The sequence below is a fragment of the Dromaius novaehollandiae genome, unplaced genomic scaffold (genome assembly GCF_036370855.1).
Source record: "Dromaius novaehollandiae isolate bDroNov1 unplaced genomic scaffold, bDroNov1.hap1 HAP1_SCAFFOLD_30, whole genome shotgun sequence".
NCBI lineage: Eukaryota > Metazoa > Chordata > Aves > Casuariiformes > Dromaiidae > Dromaius > Dromaius novaehollandiae.
Window position 1 is genome coordinate 4,193,914 of NW_026991333.1, and position 18,545 is coordinate 4,212,458.

Genomic DNA, 18,545 nt, shown 5'->3' on the forward strand with positions numbered 1-18,545 from the left:
ACTGCAGGACACTACAGACAATAAGAACTGTACTGTTTTAAAGGAACTGCCAGAAACAGTTGAAATGAGCATGGCACCATCTCAGAGAAGCCAAGGGCAGGTACAAAGCAAGCAAAACATGGGTCAATGGGGACAGGGTAAACAGAGGTGTACTCATTGCATGGGAGGAGATAAAGATGATAAAAGAAAAGGCCTTGTAAGGTGGACAGGAGTGAAAAATGCAATAAAAGGTGAAGCCAATGAAAAATCAGGGCCACCTGGGGGTACCTGCCAAGCAGTCCTGAATCTGAACTGCTCTGACTAGAGGATCCTCTGAGGATGGAGGTGGCACAACCTCTCTGGGCAACCTGCCCCAGTGCTTCACTGTGTGGATGGGTAAAATGTTTTTGCTTATCCCCAGTCTGAACCTCAGTTCAGCTCATGCCCACTGGGCTTCCTCCTCCCATGGTGCACAGTGGTGAAAAGGCTGGCTCCATCTTCTTGATGACCTCCTGGTAGGTATGGGCAGCCTGTTATTAGATCTCCCCTTCTCCAGGCTGAACAAGCCCAGCTCCCTTATGCTTCCACAGAGACAAAGATTCCTGCCATGAATCTCTGCAAATAGCCTGGTTCTTTCTTGGCAGTAACCTTGAATTGGGAAGCTGCTACGCGTCCCCCTAAACCCCTTCCCTTTTCCAGGCTGAACAAGCCCCCTTCCCTCAACCTTTCCTCACAGGGCAAGTGCTCCAGCCCCCAAACATCTTGAACTCTGAGTGACCAACAGCGTTCTTCTATAGGGGGCCTGAACTGATGGTGTATCTAGATGTGCACTGAGGAGTGCTGAGTAGAGGGGGATAATCACTTCCCTCCGTATCCTGGCAGTGCTGCTGCTCATGCAACCCAGGCTGCTGGGCCCTCCACTGCTTCCAGGGAACACTGCTGGCTCATGTTGAGCTCCCTGCCCACAAAGACTGCCACGTCCTTTTCTGCAGAGCTGCTGCCCACCCAAACACTCCCGCCCATACCACTGTGGGGTGTTGGTCTATCCCAGGTGAAGAACCTGGTATTTTTCTTTGTTGCATTTCACAGAGTTCCTGACATCCCATTCTTCCTGCCTGCTGAGGTCCCTCTGAATGGCAGCCCTCAAGCACATGACTGTTCTGCCCTATTAGCTGTCGGCTTCAACTGAGACAAGGGGTGTGTCCTCCAGGTCACTGATGAAGCTGTTAGACAGGTCAGGTCACATATAGACCCCCCCCCGCACCCTCCACTTGTCACTGGCTTCCTGGGAAAGCACAGCCTATTTGCAAAAATCCTCTGACCTCCATCATCCAACCAGTTTTACACCCATCTGGATGTCTACCCAGCCTACTGACATGCCTTACTTGTATACGAGAACATTGTGGCAGACAGTGTCAAACATCTTGCCTAAAAACAGGGTAAATGACCTCCACTGCTCTCTGCTCTGCTACAAGTACAGTTCTGTTATCACTGAGGGCAAGCAGGTTGGTCAGGAATGATTTCCCTTCAGGAAATCCATGCTGAGTGTTCCCAGGCACCTTCTTCTCCTTCATGTGCTCAGAAAGGTGATCCAAGATGAAGAGCTCCGTGACACACTCCTCACTCCAGGGAGGCGGAATGTCCTGGAACTCCCCCTGTTGTCCTTACAGCCTTTTTTTGAAGATGGGCACAACATATTCCTTTTTCTGGTCATTGGGACCTCGTATGATCTCCACAACCTTTCCAAGGTGATAGTGAGTGGCCTTGCTATGGCAGCAGCCAGCTCTCTCAATGCCCTCTGATGCCGTCCTTCCAGTCCCGTAGATCTGTATGGGTTGAGTTATTGCAAGTCACCCCTCACTCATCCCTTGGGTGGGTTTTCTTGTCTGGAGTCCTGACACTATGCACAACAGCTTAGGAGACTGTTGGTGAAGCCTGAAGCTGTAGGGGCAGACAGCGAGGGATTGGACAAGATAGAGTTAAGGAGCCGAAAGCCTTGGGAGGAATAAATAGCAGTATGTAGATAAGGAAGTAGCCGCACGGAATGAGGAGGAGTGATGATGGGAACATGACCTTCGGGAAAGCACCGACCTGGGCTAGAGGATATATAAAGGGCTTGCTTTCTTGAATAAAGTTGATTCTGATCCAGCATATCGGAGTCCGTGAATCAGACAGACACAGGACACCTTGCTGGTGGGGCCTGAAGCCAAGGGACTGAGTTCCCCAGACCTATCTACCTCTGCTGTTACCAAATTGCCTGCCCCAGTCCTCAGCCATGGGCCCACATTTTCCTTGTTCATGCTTTTACTCTTACTGAAGCAATAGCAGATCATCTTTTTTGCCCTTGACATCCCTTGCAGGCATCAGCCCTAAAGGATCTTTGGCTTTCCAAACAGCTTCCCTACTTCCCTGGATAACATTTCTCAGTTCCTCCTTTGCAGCCTCTCCCTGGTCCCCATCTCTCATTTGACAGTGTGGAGTGTGCACTCCGCTACTCTTCCTCCTCATGTTGCTCAGGATCTGGAATTCCACTGTCTCATGGCCACTGCAGGCAAGGCTGACACTGATTATCGCAGCCCTCATCAGTGGTTCCTTGTTGGCAGGTTCCAGGTCCAGGAAAGGGTCACCGTTGTTGACCTATCAGGCTTCGCTGTGCTAAGAAGTTGTCCTCCACACCTCCCAGAATCCTCCAGGACTCTCTGCAGCCTGCTGCATTGCCCTCCCACTGAATGTCCGGGACATTCAAGTGCCCCCATAAGAACTGGGGTCTGTGATCCACAGACTTCCTCAGGCTGCTCAAAGCCTTTGCAGTTCTGCGACAGCTTGTGCATCTCCACTTCCTCTTCTTTGTGCCCCAGGCTTTGTGCATTTGTGTACATCTGGGCTGCAGAACCTCAGCTGTGGCACCAGGGCAGAGCACAGACTTGTCATGGTGATACCTGTTCACAAGCCAGAAAAAAAAGAGAGCTGGCCATGCAGCTGTGGCAGGAGAGGTGCTTGGTCCCTGAGATGACTCTGCAGCACCTTGGCACCTGTGATGGAGGTGACCAGCTCTCCAGGAAAGACAAGGTGCCACTGAGAAAGTCCCTGGGCCTCAACAGCCTGCAAGCCAGGCACACTGTGGCTGCAGCATTAGCACAGTCCCTGTTCATAGCATCAGAGCTGAGAAAAGGTTTAGGGAGAGACAAACTAGTGGGGTTTGAGAGGGTCGGCATGCGTGGAGACCTTGGTGTGATGTGCCTTCCATCTTTGCAGCATGCTCGGATGTAGATGGGATGGACTTTGCCTAAAGGCAGTGGTGGGAATCCCTTGTTTGGGAACAGGCAGGAAATGCGAGATGCCCTGGGGTGTTTGCCCAGCAACCACTCCAAAAGGGTAAGGACTTTTCCTGTAGGTCCTGTGCTGCACCTGCTAGAAACCTGGTGGTTGTGCTGGACACCCCGTGCATCGGACATGGCCCTGCATGAGCTGTTTGCAATGTCGGGATCTGCATATGTCTCAGATTTATAGTGAGCGGAGCTCTTGCAGTAGTCGGCATGAAGTGTCATTTCAGATGGCCAAGGAGATTCTGCACCTGGCTACCAGCTGATGTCCTGGAAGTCTCATAATTGTTCCATCAGAGCAAGGAGAAAGTGGTACATGTCTTGGATCACCTCTGGCCCTTCAAATGTCCGAACAGCTGTGTGTGTGCGTGTACAGCTGAGTGCCTCCCTCCATCTCCCTTGATTCCAGTGGGAGCTTAAACAAGGAGCTGCCATGCAGACAGGCATTTTGTGCACACTAAACGTGGGAAGGGGAATCCCACCTCCTGTGAGTTTGTGGAGAGCACAGGAGGGAACTGTAACCTATTGCAGCCCGGGGCTTCTCAGTGAGCACTGGTTGTATTGCTTAACTCCTCTAAATCATCCCTGAAGCATGAGCAAACCAACTCCCTTCTTGTGCCTGTGCTCTTATGAGATGGGAGCAGGGCTTTCCAGAGTGGGACGTTTCCACCTCTCTTAGACAGCCATGCTCTGGTGAGACCAACTGCAATGCTAGAGTCAGTCTCTCCACTGTTTAGTGCAGGACCCTCGCTGATTATTTTCATCTACTTCCGTGGCTATTTCCCAGGGGTGACCCTGCTGCCTTCCAGGAACTGTCAGCCCTGGAGCCCCAGGAAGGTCCCGAAGGTGCCCAGGGGACAGAGAAAGTCACGTCATCAGCTGGGCCTCTGCTCCTGAGCTGGGCTTGGCTCCTGGGGCTGCCGGAGCCCATGGCAACCTGGCAGGCGCTGCAGAGAGCCAGCTCTGTCCAAGTGCAGCTCCTTTTCCTGGAGAAGCAGGACTCAGGGCACTGCCTGCAGGGGCCAGAACGAGATGGACGTCTCAGAAGTTGAAGATAGTGGGGCATCAGAGGATGGCTGAGAGCTGCCTGCCGGGAGAAATCTTCCCAGCCCCTAACACAGTAAGTCTCTGGCTGCAGGGCAACATTGCTGCTGTGGCTGCCGGAGGGTTCCTCTGAAGCTGGCACCTTCCACAGCTGAGAGGGTCTGTCAGGGCGGCTCTGCCAGCTCCTCCTGTTTGGAGCAGGTGGTGCTTTAGAGCAGGGCTTCCCAGCCACACCGTCAGAGGGACAGGCCATCACGGCTACCTTCTGCCAGGGACGGTGCTGGGGTGTGAAGCCAGGGAGTGCCCCCAGGTGTGCGCGGGCTGTAATTGAGAGCAGTGTCCCTGCGACCCAGGGTGCTGTGTGCCCGGGGCAGGGACTCTGCCGCCTGCGAGGGTCAGCACTCAGCCTGCCCAGGGAGCTGCCCAGGGCGCTGCAGGGAGAAGCTCTGGGTGGAAGGAGCGACCCCGAGAAGGGCGGCTTCATCCTCCTGTTGAGAGGGTGCTGTGGGGGTCAGGGCTGCTCTCAGATCTCCCTCACTGCCAGGATATTTCCAGGGGACCTTTTCAAGCAGCCAGCCATGGCTGGGGTTCCCTGAAAGATAAGGACCTTTCCTGAGGCTCTGCTTTCAGTTTCCCACTGTTTGCAGCAGCTGGGAGGTGGTGGTGGGGGGGGGGGGCGGCGGCAAGAGGAGAGGAAAGGAGCTGTGAGATTTGGACAGGAGTCTGATGCTCCCAGACCATTACAGTGAGAGATCAGTAGTTCTGTGAGGGACCTCATTGCATCCTTTCACCCAGTGCTCTGCCGACAGAAAGCACCACCATCACCTTGCCTGGCCTCACCAGCGTTTGTCTGACCTGCTCCTTAGCACCTGCAAAGCCAGAGATGCCCCTGGGCAGTGCCCTGCTGCTGGGAGGTTTCTGCAGGGCAGGACTGAGTGCCCAGAGGGTGGGATGGGGTCTGTGAGCGCTGGCAGGGAAAAGAGATGGGGCAGGGAAAGAGCTGCCAGGAGGAAAAGCTCCGGGCAGTGGAGATATGATCAGCGAGTGGGGGGAAAGTAAAGCCATAAATGCTGTGGGAGGGGGAATTTGGAAAACTCCCAGTCAGTCCCTGCAATGCAGACATCTTCCTCTCAGCAAGCCCCCCGTGTCTCCTCTCCCACCCAGCACAGCCTCTGCCCTCAAGGCCATGGGCTGCAGGGCAGGAGCCCCCTCCTCAGCAGCCTGAGCTGCAGCAGAGCAGAGGGGCATCTCTGCTGTGACGTGCCCATTTCCCACTGCACGGCAAAGGGGCTGAGAGTGACTGTGCTGCGATGCCGCTGCCTGGGAGGTGGTGTGCAGAGCTGGGTGAGGGGAAGGCTTTCCTAACTGCCCGTCTGGCTCTCCCTCCTGGCTTTCCCTTTGCTGGCAGGGTCATGGTACCGCTGCCTGTTTCCTCTCCTCTCTGTGCTGCTCTGCTTCTTGCTGTCCTGCTCTCTGGGGTGAAGGAGAGGGGTTCAGCTGCAGTTAAGGCACTGACCCTGTGGGTCCTGCATGGAGCCATTTTCATGGCAGTGATGTGCCCAAGGCCCTTTCTAACCTTCTAGGCAATGCATTTCATCTGATTGGGGAATGATCTGACTCTCGCTTAAGGCTGCCCCCCCCTCATCCTTCTTCAGATCTCTTGACTGTCTCTCTGGGGTGTCCTGCCAGGCTGCAAGCTGCCCTCCACAAGACCTCAGCTCTGCCATAGCATAGCTGTGATAGCGGAGAGTCTTTGTGCTGGTCATGCAAATCAGAAACCTCCTCACCTGCTCTGACGAGCTCTCCAGAGCACACTCCCCATGTCTGCTCTGAGAGAGAAGAATGGGGAAATCTTCCCTCTGGAGCTACATTCCTCCACTCTCACCTCAGCCCAGGTCCTTTCTTAGAGTAACTTGGGAGTGGGATTGTCCTTTAGCTGGGAGAGGGGCTAGCACAGGGCAGCGGGCAGCAAGACTCCTGCACAGTCCAGATCCCCTGACTCTCTCTGTAGTATATAGACACCGTGAGCCCTTTTCCTCCTGGGACACACAAGTTCTAATGCTGAGAGAAACAGAAATGCCAAAGATTTCTACTGCATCAAAGAATGCTCCCACAGTGTGACAGAAGCATCTAAAAACTCATAGAACATAAAAACATAGAATCAGATCCCTCCACTGCAGCCCATTTTCTGAATAAACTGTTGAACGAACTCTCCACAAAATGGGTGGCTGTAATCTGCTGCAGAGTGTGTACATCAGAGCTAGTCACGTCCCACTCCCATTGCAGAGCCTGGGGAAAGAGTGCAGAGGGTAAACTGATGTGAGGGCAGGGTCCATCTCACTGGAACAGAGATGTCTAGAAAGGGTGGGGTCAGCCCCTGCCTTCACTCCAGTGTTTCTGTGGCTTGCTGGAGTGGGAGCTGGTGTGGCTGATTCCGATACAGACACCTGTGTTCAGGAGGGCAAGGCTGGGGGAGATGAATCCCTCGCAAGGGTCTTCTCTTTCAGAGACAGCTGGCATGAGTGCTGTATTCATCTCTCACAAGGATTAAAAGAGGATATTTGCACTAGGTCACTGGACTGAATCCCCTTCACTCAGATCATGGCACCCATCTCCAGGAATCCCCCCCCCAAATCCTGGGGGCAGTTTGACACCTCCATTTACAACCCCAGCAGAGCAGGACTGACTCCTCTGGAGCCCACACCCCGAGGGCCCTGCTGTGCACAGCACACTCAGCCACCGTAAACCAGTCATCAGAAAAGGGATCTGAACAAAGGGAGAGAAGAGAGGGAATGTGGAGGGTTCTAATAAGACTAATCTGGTTTGGGCTCAGAGAAAACTATTTAACCTATCAATGCCTTTCCTCCTTGGACAGTTCTGAAAGCTCAGAAGCAGCAAATGCCCAACAGCAGCTTCCTGGATGAGTTCCTCCTCCTGGCATTTGCAGATACCCGAGAGTTGCAGCTCTTGCACTTCTCCCTCTTCCTGGGCATCTACCTGGCTGCCCTCCTGAGCAATGGTCTCATCATCACAGCTATAGCCTGCGACCACCACCTCCACACCCCCATGTACTTCTTCCTCCTCAACCTCTCCCTCCTCGACCTTGGCACCATCTCCACCACTGTCCCCAAATCCATGGCCAATTCCCTGTGGGACACCAGGGCCATTTCCTACTCAGGATGTGCTGCCCAACTCTTTTTTCTTGCCTCTTTCATTTTGGCTGAGTGTTCTCTTCTCACAGTCATGGCCTACGATCGCTATGTTGCCATATGTAAACCCCTGCACTATGGGACCATCATGGGCAGCAGAGCGTGTGTCAAAATGGCAGCAGCTGCCTGGGCCAGTGGCTTTCTCAGTGCGGTGCTGCACACTGGGACCACATTTGGAGTAACATTCTGCCATGGCAATGCCCTGGGTCAGTTCTTCTGTGAAGTTCCTCAGATCCTCAAGCTCTCCTGCTCAGACTCCTACCTCAGGGAACTTGGGGTGCTTGTGGTTAGTGCCTGTTTCGCGTTAGGGTGTTTCATCTTCATTGTGGTGTCCTATGTGCAGATCTTCACTGCTGTGCTGAGGATCCCCTCTGAGCAGGGACAGCACAAAGCCCTCTCCATGTGCCTCCCTCACCTGGCTGTGGTCTCCCTGTTTGTCAGCACTGTCATATTTGCCCACCTGAAGCCCCCCTCCCTCTCCTCCCCAGCTCTGGATCTGGTGGTGGCTGTTTTGTACTCAGTGGTGCCTCCAGCAGTGAACCCTCTCATCTACAGCATGAGGAACAGGGAGCTCAGGGATGCCCTGAAGAAACTGATTCACCTGGTTTTAGTGCAGCAGCAATGAGCTGCCCATCCCTCTTCACAAGTGGTTTCTAAGTACCTCAGAAAACTCTTGTGCTTTGGGCATTCTTGCTGTGACCATTACCTTTGCGCAGAAGTTTTTGAATTCATCCCACTTCCTTACAGCCATGAACCCAGTCTGCCTGACCCAGAGGTCCTCTGTAAATGTGTGTCACAGTGTCACAGCTGTCCTCTCTGTAATAAAAGGGGATTTCCCCAGTGCAGTGCTTGAAGCTTGGGCTCTGCTTTAAGAGCTGGAGCCAAGAATGTGCTCAGGGACTTTCCCCCTGAAAGGGCCTATGGCTTTTCCTGGGCTCTCCCTGGGCTCAAGGCAAGGAGCTTATAGGTGATGTGTTAGGGAATGAGGGCTGGATTCAGCTCTCACTTGTGAATGCCCAGTGCTCCTGGAGATGGTGAATGGTCAAGTGGTATCTCCCATAGGACAGGGCTGTACACCGATGCCCGTCCTTCTCAAAGGGAGTATGGATCCATCAGGAGAGCACAGGGCATCCCCAAGGGCACCACGTGCTTAGGGGTGGGCAGTGAATGGAGCTTCACAAAATGCAGTGGATTCACCCAGAGGGAAAGGGCTAAAGCAGTGAATGTCCTGGCTAGTGAGAGCTCTGCAATCCCACGAGAGGCAGTGGGGACCAAGGAGGCCCAGGGAAGGGATCCTGCAGAGTGGTCCATGTCACCTTCAATGAAAAGCCATGGGCTGGATCTCGCGACACGCCTGAACACAGCCTGAGCCATTTGAAATGCCCTGTAATTGCTCAGAGCATCGTCCATGGCCACAGGGCAACAGATGTCTCAGTAGGGGGTTGTCAGGTGCAAAGATTCCCATCCAGCTGGGTCTGCTTCCCACCCTGACCACTTTGACCAGTGAGGAGTCACCCTGTGGCCCCAGGGCACCACAGCCCACTTGCTCTGCTGAGCAGCACTGCCAGCTCAGAGCCCCATGAGGAGCACAGGGTTGGGTCCAGGAACAGCCAGGTGGGCAGCACCGATGCACTGCCCTGGGGAAAGACTCTCCCGGGAGCAGGGACATCCCTGGAAGAGCAAAGGAGCAATTGTGTGCTGGCAAGGAGGAATAAAGGAGACAGAGAAATCTGTTCCTGTGGAGGTCAAGTAAGGGCAGGCTGCTGTGTCCCTGGGGCAGCAGGAGCTGCCTGAGGAGCCCCAGGGCAGGGAGCCTTGTGCTGTGCTGGAGAGAGGGGCTGGCACGGGGGGCTGCAGGCAGTCTGGGGGTAGGGAATCTCCTGTGCACAAGAACAAGGGAGATGCAGAGTGTCACTGTGCTCTGCCTCCTTGTGCCACGGGGGCCTGTTCCAGCTTGGAGGCTGATGGGGCAGCTGGCACACACACAGCCCTGCCCCCCAGACCTGCTGTGCCTGCCGGGGGGTAGGGGATGTGGTGTGAGTGCCCAGAGCTCTGTAGCTCTCTGCTGTGGAGCCACCACCAGCCTGGTCTGCTCTGCTGGGTGGGCTGGGGAGAGGGCAGGGAAGGTGGGGAGAGCTGGGGAGCAGCTGAGCTGGGCTGGAAAGGGCCCAATAGAGGGAAACACCAATGTTAGCTCAGATGTGTGATTGGGCAGGGTGAAGACACACACTGGGGGGTTTGTGGTGCAGAGCCACAGGGGAACCAAGACATGCCAGTGCAGAAGAAAGAAGGCTGCTCTGTGCCCTTGGTTGCATGGACTGATGGGGAAGGTGCCCCCAGGCATTCGTCCCAGACCAGCCTCTCACATGGGCTGTTTCCAGTCCTGGCCGCACACCCCAGGATTATGGGTGCATTTCCCTGTGTGGCCAGCTCCGTCCTGCTGGGCTCAGGGCCTGTGTCGAGGGGAACAGCCAGCCCTGCCCGGCCTCTCTCCCAGCCCAGACCCCAGCAGACCCCGATGGATGGCTGTGTGCTCAACCCCATGTGGGACATGGCCAGAGCTGTGCAGGGCCCAGGCGCTGAGGGAGGCTGTCAAAGCAGGAGGGCTGTGGGGGACAGGGCACCAAGGGCTGTTGTGGATATTGTGCTGGGGGGTGTTTCCCCACCCCTGAAGGCACCCTGCCCTGTGCGCTGCTTGCACAGCAGAAGTGGGGTCATGTGCAGGCACAGGGACAGGCCACAGATGGGAGCCACGATGCTCCTCACTGCTCCACTGCAAAAGAGAAGCTCCCCGAGCTTTCCCAGCCCTGCTCCACCAGCTCTTGTCCCTGCTCCAGCCATGCCAGAGCAGAGGCCGAGGACCAAGAGGGCCCTCAGGCAAAGCTGTGCCAGCCCTGGGGAGCTGCCCTGAGCACCAGGACAGGCAGAGCACCCTCCTCCTATGTCCCCACCCTGCTGCGAGGGTGGCAGGGGCACCAGGGAAATGGCCTGTTTCTGCCTGGGGTCAGAGTGGGACTGTTGCATGGGAGGTGAACACAACAGCCACTGCGCTGCAGAAACACGGGCCACCACCCCTCACTGCAGCCCCCACTGCCCTCCTGCCCCCATCCCTGCTTACTTGCCCCACCCCTCACTGCCCCATCTCCTCTCCCCTCTCCCCATACCACTGGGATCAGCAGTGCAGCAGGAGCTGGAACAGCCTCACAGCTCTTGCCTGGCCCCTGCCCTCCCCAACTCCCCCTGAAACATTGCATCCATCTTCCAGAAGGACAAGGAAGAGGATCTGGGGAATGATGGGCTGGTCAGCATCACACCAGGGATCAGCAGATCTTCCTGGAAGCTAGTTCCACTCACCTGAAGGGATTGGGAACAGCCAGCATGAAGCCATCAAGTCAAATTGTTGACCAACCTCTTTGCCTTCTGTGATGGGATGACTGGCTGTGCAGACCAGGGGAGTGCAGTGCCTGTTGCATGCCTTGCATTTAGGAAGGCCTTTGACATGGTCTTCCCTAGCACCTTTGTAGCCAGACTGGGGAGAGTGAGGACGGAGGAGTAAGCAATGGAGTGTGGGGGAAACTAGGTGGAGGCTGCCTGGCTTGAATGGTGGAGAACAGTGGTACAAAGTCCAAGCGACTAATGGTTACCAGTGACGTTCTTCAGAGTCAGTACTGGAGCCAATGCCTTCTGTCTTTAGGAATGATTTTGATGGTGGGACGGAGTGCACTCTCAGCCAGTTCATGAATGATCCCCAATTGGGGTGAGTGGTTGACATGCTGGAGGGCAGGGCTGCTCAGCAGAGGGGCAGCGACAGCCTGGTGATGCGGGCTGAAAGGGGCCTAGGGAGTTCAAACATGTCCTGTCCCTGGGAGGAAATAACCCTGTGCAGCAGGGCAAGCTGGGGTGGACTGGCTGGAGAGCAGCTTTGCAGGAAAGGATCTGGGTGTGCTGGTGCTCAACAAGTTGACAAGAAGGCAACAGGGTGCTCTTGTAGCAAAGACAGCCACCCTTATCGTGGGTTGTATCAGCAAGAGTACAGACAAGTGCAGGGGAAGTGCAGTGGGACAGATGAAATACCCTGCAGTCTCCACCAAAAAGAAGCAAAATAAAGGGCACAACTGGCAGACTACCAATGCTGGGGAGAGCGGTATGATCAACAGAGTGCCCAGGGACTGCCAACATTTTAAAGCAATCAGAACAAGAAAGGCCTTTCTGCCAGTTGCCAAGTGGCTGGAGCCAGAGGTACCCAGGCTTGCTCAAGGTGAGAGCTCCAGAGGGACTTCTTCTTTACTTGACCTCCAAGTGCTTGGCCAGGATTATGCTGTTTTAGTGATAGAACATGTTTTTGCAAGTCTAACTTTTTAATTAAGCATTAGGACTCATACTCACACCAACTGGGAGGTGGAGGGGGAGCCAAAAAAACGCTTCCCAGTGGCTGTGGGATGAAGCCTGCATTTAGTTTGAAAGAGAAAGGATTAGGAATGATTGTCAGGCAGGTGACTATAAACTACCTGATGCTTTCTATACTCTTCAGTGATATTTCTTCTCGTCACTTCTCAGTCTATACTGCGTTATATTTTCTCCCTTGCATAATGGATCATCCCTCTGGAGAAAGAACTGAGTCCAGGGACACGCCATGCCGATAATCTGGGCATCGTGGGGAGCCCACTGCAAGAGCAATGTGTGCATGAGAGCTCACAGCAAAGGCCTGGGCAAGCCAAGGAGCAGGGACCCTCCCCAGGTGCCAAGGATCCCAGTCCCTGAGCCACAGGGCTGGGTACAGCCTCCTCCGATTGCTCATGACAGGAGCTCAGGACACACACCACACAGTCCAATGAGTGGGAGAGGTGGAGGAAGAAAGTAGAAACAACTCCAAAGAGGGGGAATGAAGGCAGCAGTCCCACGGGTAAACAAATATGGGTGTATTTTACCCCCTCTCTGGCAGAGCCATTTCTTCCATGAGCAGCAGTACCTGGGGGAAGGAGGGTCTTTTGCTGACACCCCCTGTGGCATAGAGGGCATCAGGGTTGCAGACACCCCTTCCAGCCAAGGGGCAGTTGCTGGACACTCAAACAAAGGTTTCAGTCGGGGACCTCAAAGCTCCGGGACCAGTGTGGAAGGCAGCAGTGAGTGGCAGCCCTGCCGCTACACTGAGAATTTCATTCTGTTGGGCTAAACCAGAACCCCAGGGACTCCCTGCAGCCGGCTGGATGGGCACAGATGGGACCTGGCCCTTCCTGCTGCTCCCGAGCATGTCATTCAAGGAAGTGCTGGAAGAACAGGCCTGGAGGGATCCTCATGGCACTGCATTGCCTGTGGCTGTGATAACAGATTGTGTCCCTCCTGCAAACGCTTCCCGGGTCAGGCGCTTGGGGACAACCATCTGGCAGTGCTCATGGGAATCCATCAGGACCATGCCCTGTGGGTGGGCAAGGGGACCTCAGGCACTTGTCACCCTGTTGGAGAGCAGCTTGGAGAGCAGAGACCTGGGGGGAGGAAAGAGAGGTCCCATGGCTGGCAGAGTGAAGGTGCTGCTGTGTGCCTGGGGCCAGGGCACTGCCACCTCCGAGGCCCTCTCCTAGCTCCTGAGAAGCTCTTGCAGAAGCAAGCAAACCCCGGAGAACAACCTTCCCCACCTTGCTGGGAGTCAAGGGGAGGGTCACTTCTGTGAGAGAACATGACAGGCCAGGAGCAGGCACATGGCTGGGGTTTGTGTTTGTGAGGTCACTTCTGCCCCAGGACCTGATAGGCCAGCAGCAGGCACAGGGCTCACATATGGGGCTGTAAGGTCACTGCTACCTCAGAACCCGGCAAAGGGCTTCAGTGCTGATTGTGAGGTCACTTCTGCCTCAGTACCTGATTGGTTGGTGTAGGTTCCTGGAAGTCACCTGTGCCGGTGCTGCTGTTAGGCCAGAACCAGGTTAATTGGCACAGGAGACTGTCCTGGAGGGCAGAGAGGCCATGGATCCCTCGTGGATCTTCAGGGACAACGTCCTCAAAGCCCAGGAACAAGCCAGTGTGATGTGATGGGAGTCAAGCAGGGCCTGGCAGGAGAATGGATGACCAGGGGCATGATCCACCGCATGGATGACCAGGGGCACCCTGACTTAGGAGTTCAACCACAGGAAGGAAGTTCCCGGAGGGTGGAAGGGGGAAGAGGCTGCCCAGGAGGCACATAGAAACCTTGCCTGTGGGTGCAGCGATGGAGTTAGGAAAGACAAAGCTCAGCTGGAGCTGGAGTTGGAGCTGGAGCTCTCAAGGGGTGGGGAGGGCAACCAGGAGGGCTTTTGTAAGCATGCTGGCATCACAAGGAAGGCAGCTAAGGAACATGTGCTCTCACTGCTCAGTGGGGCAGGGGACATAGTGACAAGGACCGGGAAAAGCTGGGTCTTTCCTTGTCTTTTCTAACTTACATACTACCGCTAAGAGCTGCCCCCAGGCCCCCCTGGTCCCCAAGGCTCCTAGTGCCCATGTGACATTGCTCTTGATTGTCTTTGAAATGTCGGGGCAAGCAGGGAGGTTCCTGCTATCTGGGAAAAGGCAGACATCACACCCATTTCCAGAGAAGGGCAAGAGGAAGAATGCAGGTCAGCGTCATGCAAGTCCCTGGGAAGGTGATGGAGCAAATGCTCCTGGAAACCATCTCCAAGCACATGGAGGGTATCGAGTGGCAGAGCCAGCATGGGCTGAGCAAAGGGAAATGGAAACTGTGCCTGACCAACCTCACTGCCTTCTACCATAAGACTGTGGGCACAAGGGGAAAGCAGGGGACTTGGTGTGCCCTCATATTGGCAAGGCCTTTGACACAGTCATCCCTGTTCTACCTGCAGCCAAATTGTTGGGATCTGCACTTGATAAATGAACCATAAAGCATGTGGAAGACTGGCTGGTCCATCAGGCCCAAAGGCTGTGATTAGTGGTATGAGGAGGCCAAACTGGTGGCTGGTTACTGGTGGCATCCCTCCGCGATCAACACAGGGGACAACACTGTGGAACTTCTTCATTAATGGCCTGGGACATGGGATGAAGCACACTCTTAGTACCTTTGTGAACTATGTGCAATTGGAGCGAGCCCCTGAGCAAGCTCATTTAGTTCCCTCTGCATTGAGGAGGGAGGTGGGACTGGGGGGACATGACGTCCAGAGGTCTCGTCCATCCTATGTGCGGTCATTCAATCACAGTTCATGTTTCTAGGGAGAGCTCTGTAAAGACAGACTAAGCCGAGGAAGAAGACAGGGCAGAGAGGCAGAAGAGAGAGAAGTACATCAATTTAAATAGAGGTGTTCCTCAGCAGAAAACTTCCCCATTCAAAGTGCTGGTAGCAAATAGGGCGTGATGAATAACTGTACATACAAATGTATATACTCGAACAGAGGAAGTAACTACTGTAGTGCATGGACATGGTGCTGCCAATAAAAAAGAAAGGAAAAACAACATGAGAATTGACAAATAGTATTTGAAGTTCTGGAAAGGAAGGCTTTTCTCAGTTATTGCATAGAGTTCTTCTTTGGATAGGTTTGGACTTTTGACTAAAAGTTTACATTCAGGCCTTTATTAGTTGGGGCACCTAGAGAGGCTACTGCTGCCTGAGATGCCCTGGGGTCACTATGTTCCCAGGCAGTGCTGGGGAATGTGATCCAGGAGCTACGGGAACCTTTCTGGAGCATTAGCTGGTCACCAGCAGAAGTCTCCCAACACCTCTCAGGGAGACACCTTATTTCTCTCTATTGCCTAGAAAGGGAAGTGCAGGCAGCTGGATTAGGCAGAGACATCTGCCTTGAAGGGGTCTGGCACTGGGTGAGATCAGCCTCCTCCCTGTTGCTGCCTAAAATCAGTTACACTTCATTGACCGTCCCAGGAGTGTGGCTAGGTGTTTAGGGCCTCAGCACTGCAGCACAGGTATGTTGAGATTGGTGCCAATTTGGCCATCCAAAGATATCTCATTTCATTGAAGCCAGTCACCTTGTTTTCCACTGCTGGTCAAGAGAGTTCGAGCCCTCAGCGTGGGCCTTGCTCTTTGGAAAGAGTGAGGAGTGGCATGGACAGCCCTGGGCAGGGAGTGGTTTTGGTGAGCCCTGGACTCGGTGTTGTCTTTTATCATGCTGTAGGCCTGATTATAACAGAAAAGTTTAGAAAATGACAATAAAATTGAAACAAAGAAGAAATTAAAAAGCAAAGAATTATTTTTTACACTTTTCAGCTTTTAACAGTCTTTATGTTCTTGTACTCCTCCTTGTTGGTGTTTGGGGCAGATTCTGTGAGTGAGTGAGTGAGTGAGTGAGTGTGTGTGTGTGTGTGTGTGTTTTGTAAAGGAAAGTGATTTCCAGACCTGGGGTGAGATGCAGTGACAGGGACATGGACATGTGGTGCCTTTGTAGGTGCCTTGGTCCCCTCTGCCCAGCCTCCGTCTGCAGCTCAGAGGGGCTCCCGTCTCCCGCAGGTCAACTCTGAGAGCTGCCAGGCCCAGGCAGGTGCCTCACATACACCAGGGCCTCTCCAAGTGCCACTGCATGCTTGTGGTTAGACACCTGAGCTCTGTAGGAAAAGGTGAAGGACTGTTTAAAACTGTGTTAAAAATATGAGCACCTTTTCCTCAGCTGAAATAATTCAATAATTTTAATAAATTGTCCATGTTTTCCTTTGAGGAACTACTGGAAATCTTCAGGAAGGGTTTGAATCCCAGGAGAAGAAATAATTGGTCTCCCTCAAACTTGCATTCTCACTGCTCTGTCTGTTCTACTGTGCTTTTAACCTCACCAATCTTTCACATCTTTCCCCATGCCCTGATTAAACCGATCATTTCTACAGTCATCTTTGCATCAGACTATGTGTAGAAACTTTCCATAGTTTTCCATTTCTCCTCCTGCTCTTACTCTTCAATCACTCAGATAGTTCATCTTGCCTCCTCTTCCAGAAGTCTCATTGTTTCTTTAGACAACTCCTGAATTGTGTTGCTATCTTTCCTTTCCTGTCTGGCTGTCAAAAATATTTCTAGCAAGGTTATTCCTTGTGGAAAGTGAACATTACTGGAGGCACCTTGGACTTAGCATGCAGTTAAGGAGTGTATTTTATTTTTCATTCAAATGTATCATGTTTTGTTGTTTTGATCACAGCTCAGAATTATCCTCCTATGTCTCTTTGCAGCTAGTTCTCAAAGGAAAGCAGGTGGGAATTGGTGCATAGAGGCTGTAACACTCAGCTACAGACTCCAGTGGAAAAAGGGTTGATTTTTACAAGGGTGATGTAGGTCCCCAGTGGCTGATGAGAGAAATGGTGGGGCTGGGGAGGGGAGGAGGAAGGCTGTTTGTACATGTCTGCTGTCAAAACTCCTGCTTTTCTCACACATCAGGATTCATTGGGAGACCCTCTGAGTCCCTATGAATTGGAGAATATGCATATCACTTGTTCTGTAAGCTGAAAAGTAAAGAAAACTTTAAAAGCAGGAATCTGTTGTCTTTTTTTAGGTGTTTCTTCAAGTCTTCCTCTTGTAAAGACACTCCTGAGACCTCTCCAATTAGCCACTCCAGATCTGAAGAATTGAGGGAAATTATGGAGATAGACATGGCTTGTTAGGGCTTTTTGCATTGCAGTGACCCCTCAGGGGTATTTGGTGCTGAGTCCATGAACCTCAGATTCTGAGAGGAGAGTGAAGCAACCTCTCATGAAGTTGAATTCAGAAGCAAATTGCAAATTTTCTTGGAGTGTTAATGAGTCCCCCTGAGGGCCATTCCTCACACAGCCTCCCCAGGGGCTGATTAGAGCAGAGGCAGTTGTTACAGGTAGGTAGAGAAAATGTGCGAGTAGCTCTGATGCCTAGAAAACCTGGATGTGTTTTATCATACCACATGGCCATCACTGACACCCAGCCCCTGAGTAGGGTGATGGTTTCCCTCCTGCTTTGCTCAGGGCTCTTTGTGGGGGCAGTGTGAGGGTGGGGGTGTGCCACACTGAGTGAGGGACAGTGAGAGGACTCCCTGCAGGAGGAGGAAACAAGGCCCTGGACTACAAGGAAATGGTGTCTTCTGGCAGGCCTCAGTGGCAGGTACAGCAGCCATAGCCAAGAGCACAAAGATCTCAGTTCTGTTGGAAGCTTTCAGCCTTGGCAGTGCCCCTGGCCTTCTCCACCAGAGCCTGTCCTACACTGTCCCATGCCTGCACCTGCTCCACTGCAGCCTGTAGACACCCAGCCTGCTTCCCCTCCTTGCTTTCACCCAGGGATCTGCCCACCTTTACTGATGTCTCTCCACCCTCCCTTGCTTTTCCTTCAAACACAAAGCCAGGGGCTCACCACAGACTCCCTCTGCCTGACCTCTTGCACCACAGCACTACCCTTCAAGGGGCATTTCTTTTTTTAACATCCATTCTGAACCTCTCAAGCTGAAGACTATAGCTCTTTCCCCTTCTCGTGCTGCTTCCCACCACCAAAAAAAGCACCAAAATCTTTGAAACCTCCCTTCAAGCACTCACGGGCTGCTACTCTACTGCCCTTAGCCTCCACTTCACCAGGATAATGTAGCCCAGGTCCCTCAGCCTCCCTGTACAGCTCATGTGCTGCAGGACCCATACCCCCTCTTGGCAGACCTCCTCTGGACCCTCTCCAGGTCCTCCCCATTCCTCCAGCACTGGGTGTAACACACTTGGATGCACTGTTCTCCAGGTGTGGCCACCCCAGTGCTGAGTGGAGGGATAAAAACAGTCCTAGTCTGGGGGGCCACACGCTTCATAATGCAGCCTCGTATGCAGCTGGCCGGATCTGTGGTGAGCATGCACCATGGGCTCATATGGCATCCCTCATGATGTCCAGGCCCTTCTCCTCAGGGTCACTCCCCCAAGGCAGGACCTGTCGCTTCTCCTTGCACAACTTCAGGACGTTTCTGTTGGCCTCATCTCCAAGCTTCTCAAGGTCCCTCTGAATTCAAGCTCCTTTGTGTCAGCTGTGAATGTGTGTGTGTGCAGATGGCTCATCCTATCTTGCCATGCCTCTGACAGGATA

General features: G+C 53.6%; 2 protein-coding genes across 2 annotated transcripts in view; both read left to right on the forward strand.

Moving 5' to 3' along the window:
• Positions 1–18,545, forward strand: part of LOC135325871 (PIN2/TERF1-interacting telomerase inhibitor 1-like) — a 266,502-nt gene that overhangs the window by 109,592 nt on the left and 138,365 nt on the right. The window lies entirely within an intron of this gene.
• LOC135325873 (olfactory receptor 14A16-like) overlaps positions 7,626–18,545 on the forward strand; it is a gene marked incomplete at its 5' end in the record, with an annotated part of 30,899 nt that continues 19,979 nt past the window's right edge. The window contains one exon of the mRNA XM_064503850.1: positions 7,626–8,087. Coding sequence (XP_064359920.1) covers positions 7,626–8,087 — 462 coding nt within the window. The remainder of the gene's footprint in view (positions 8,088–18,545) is intronic.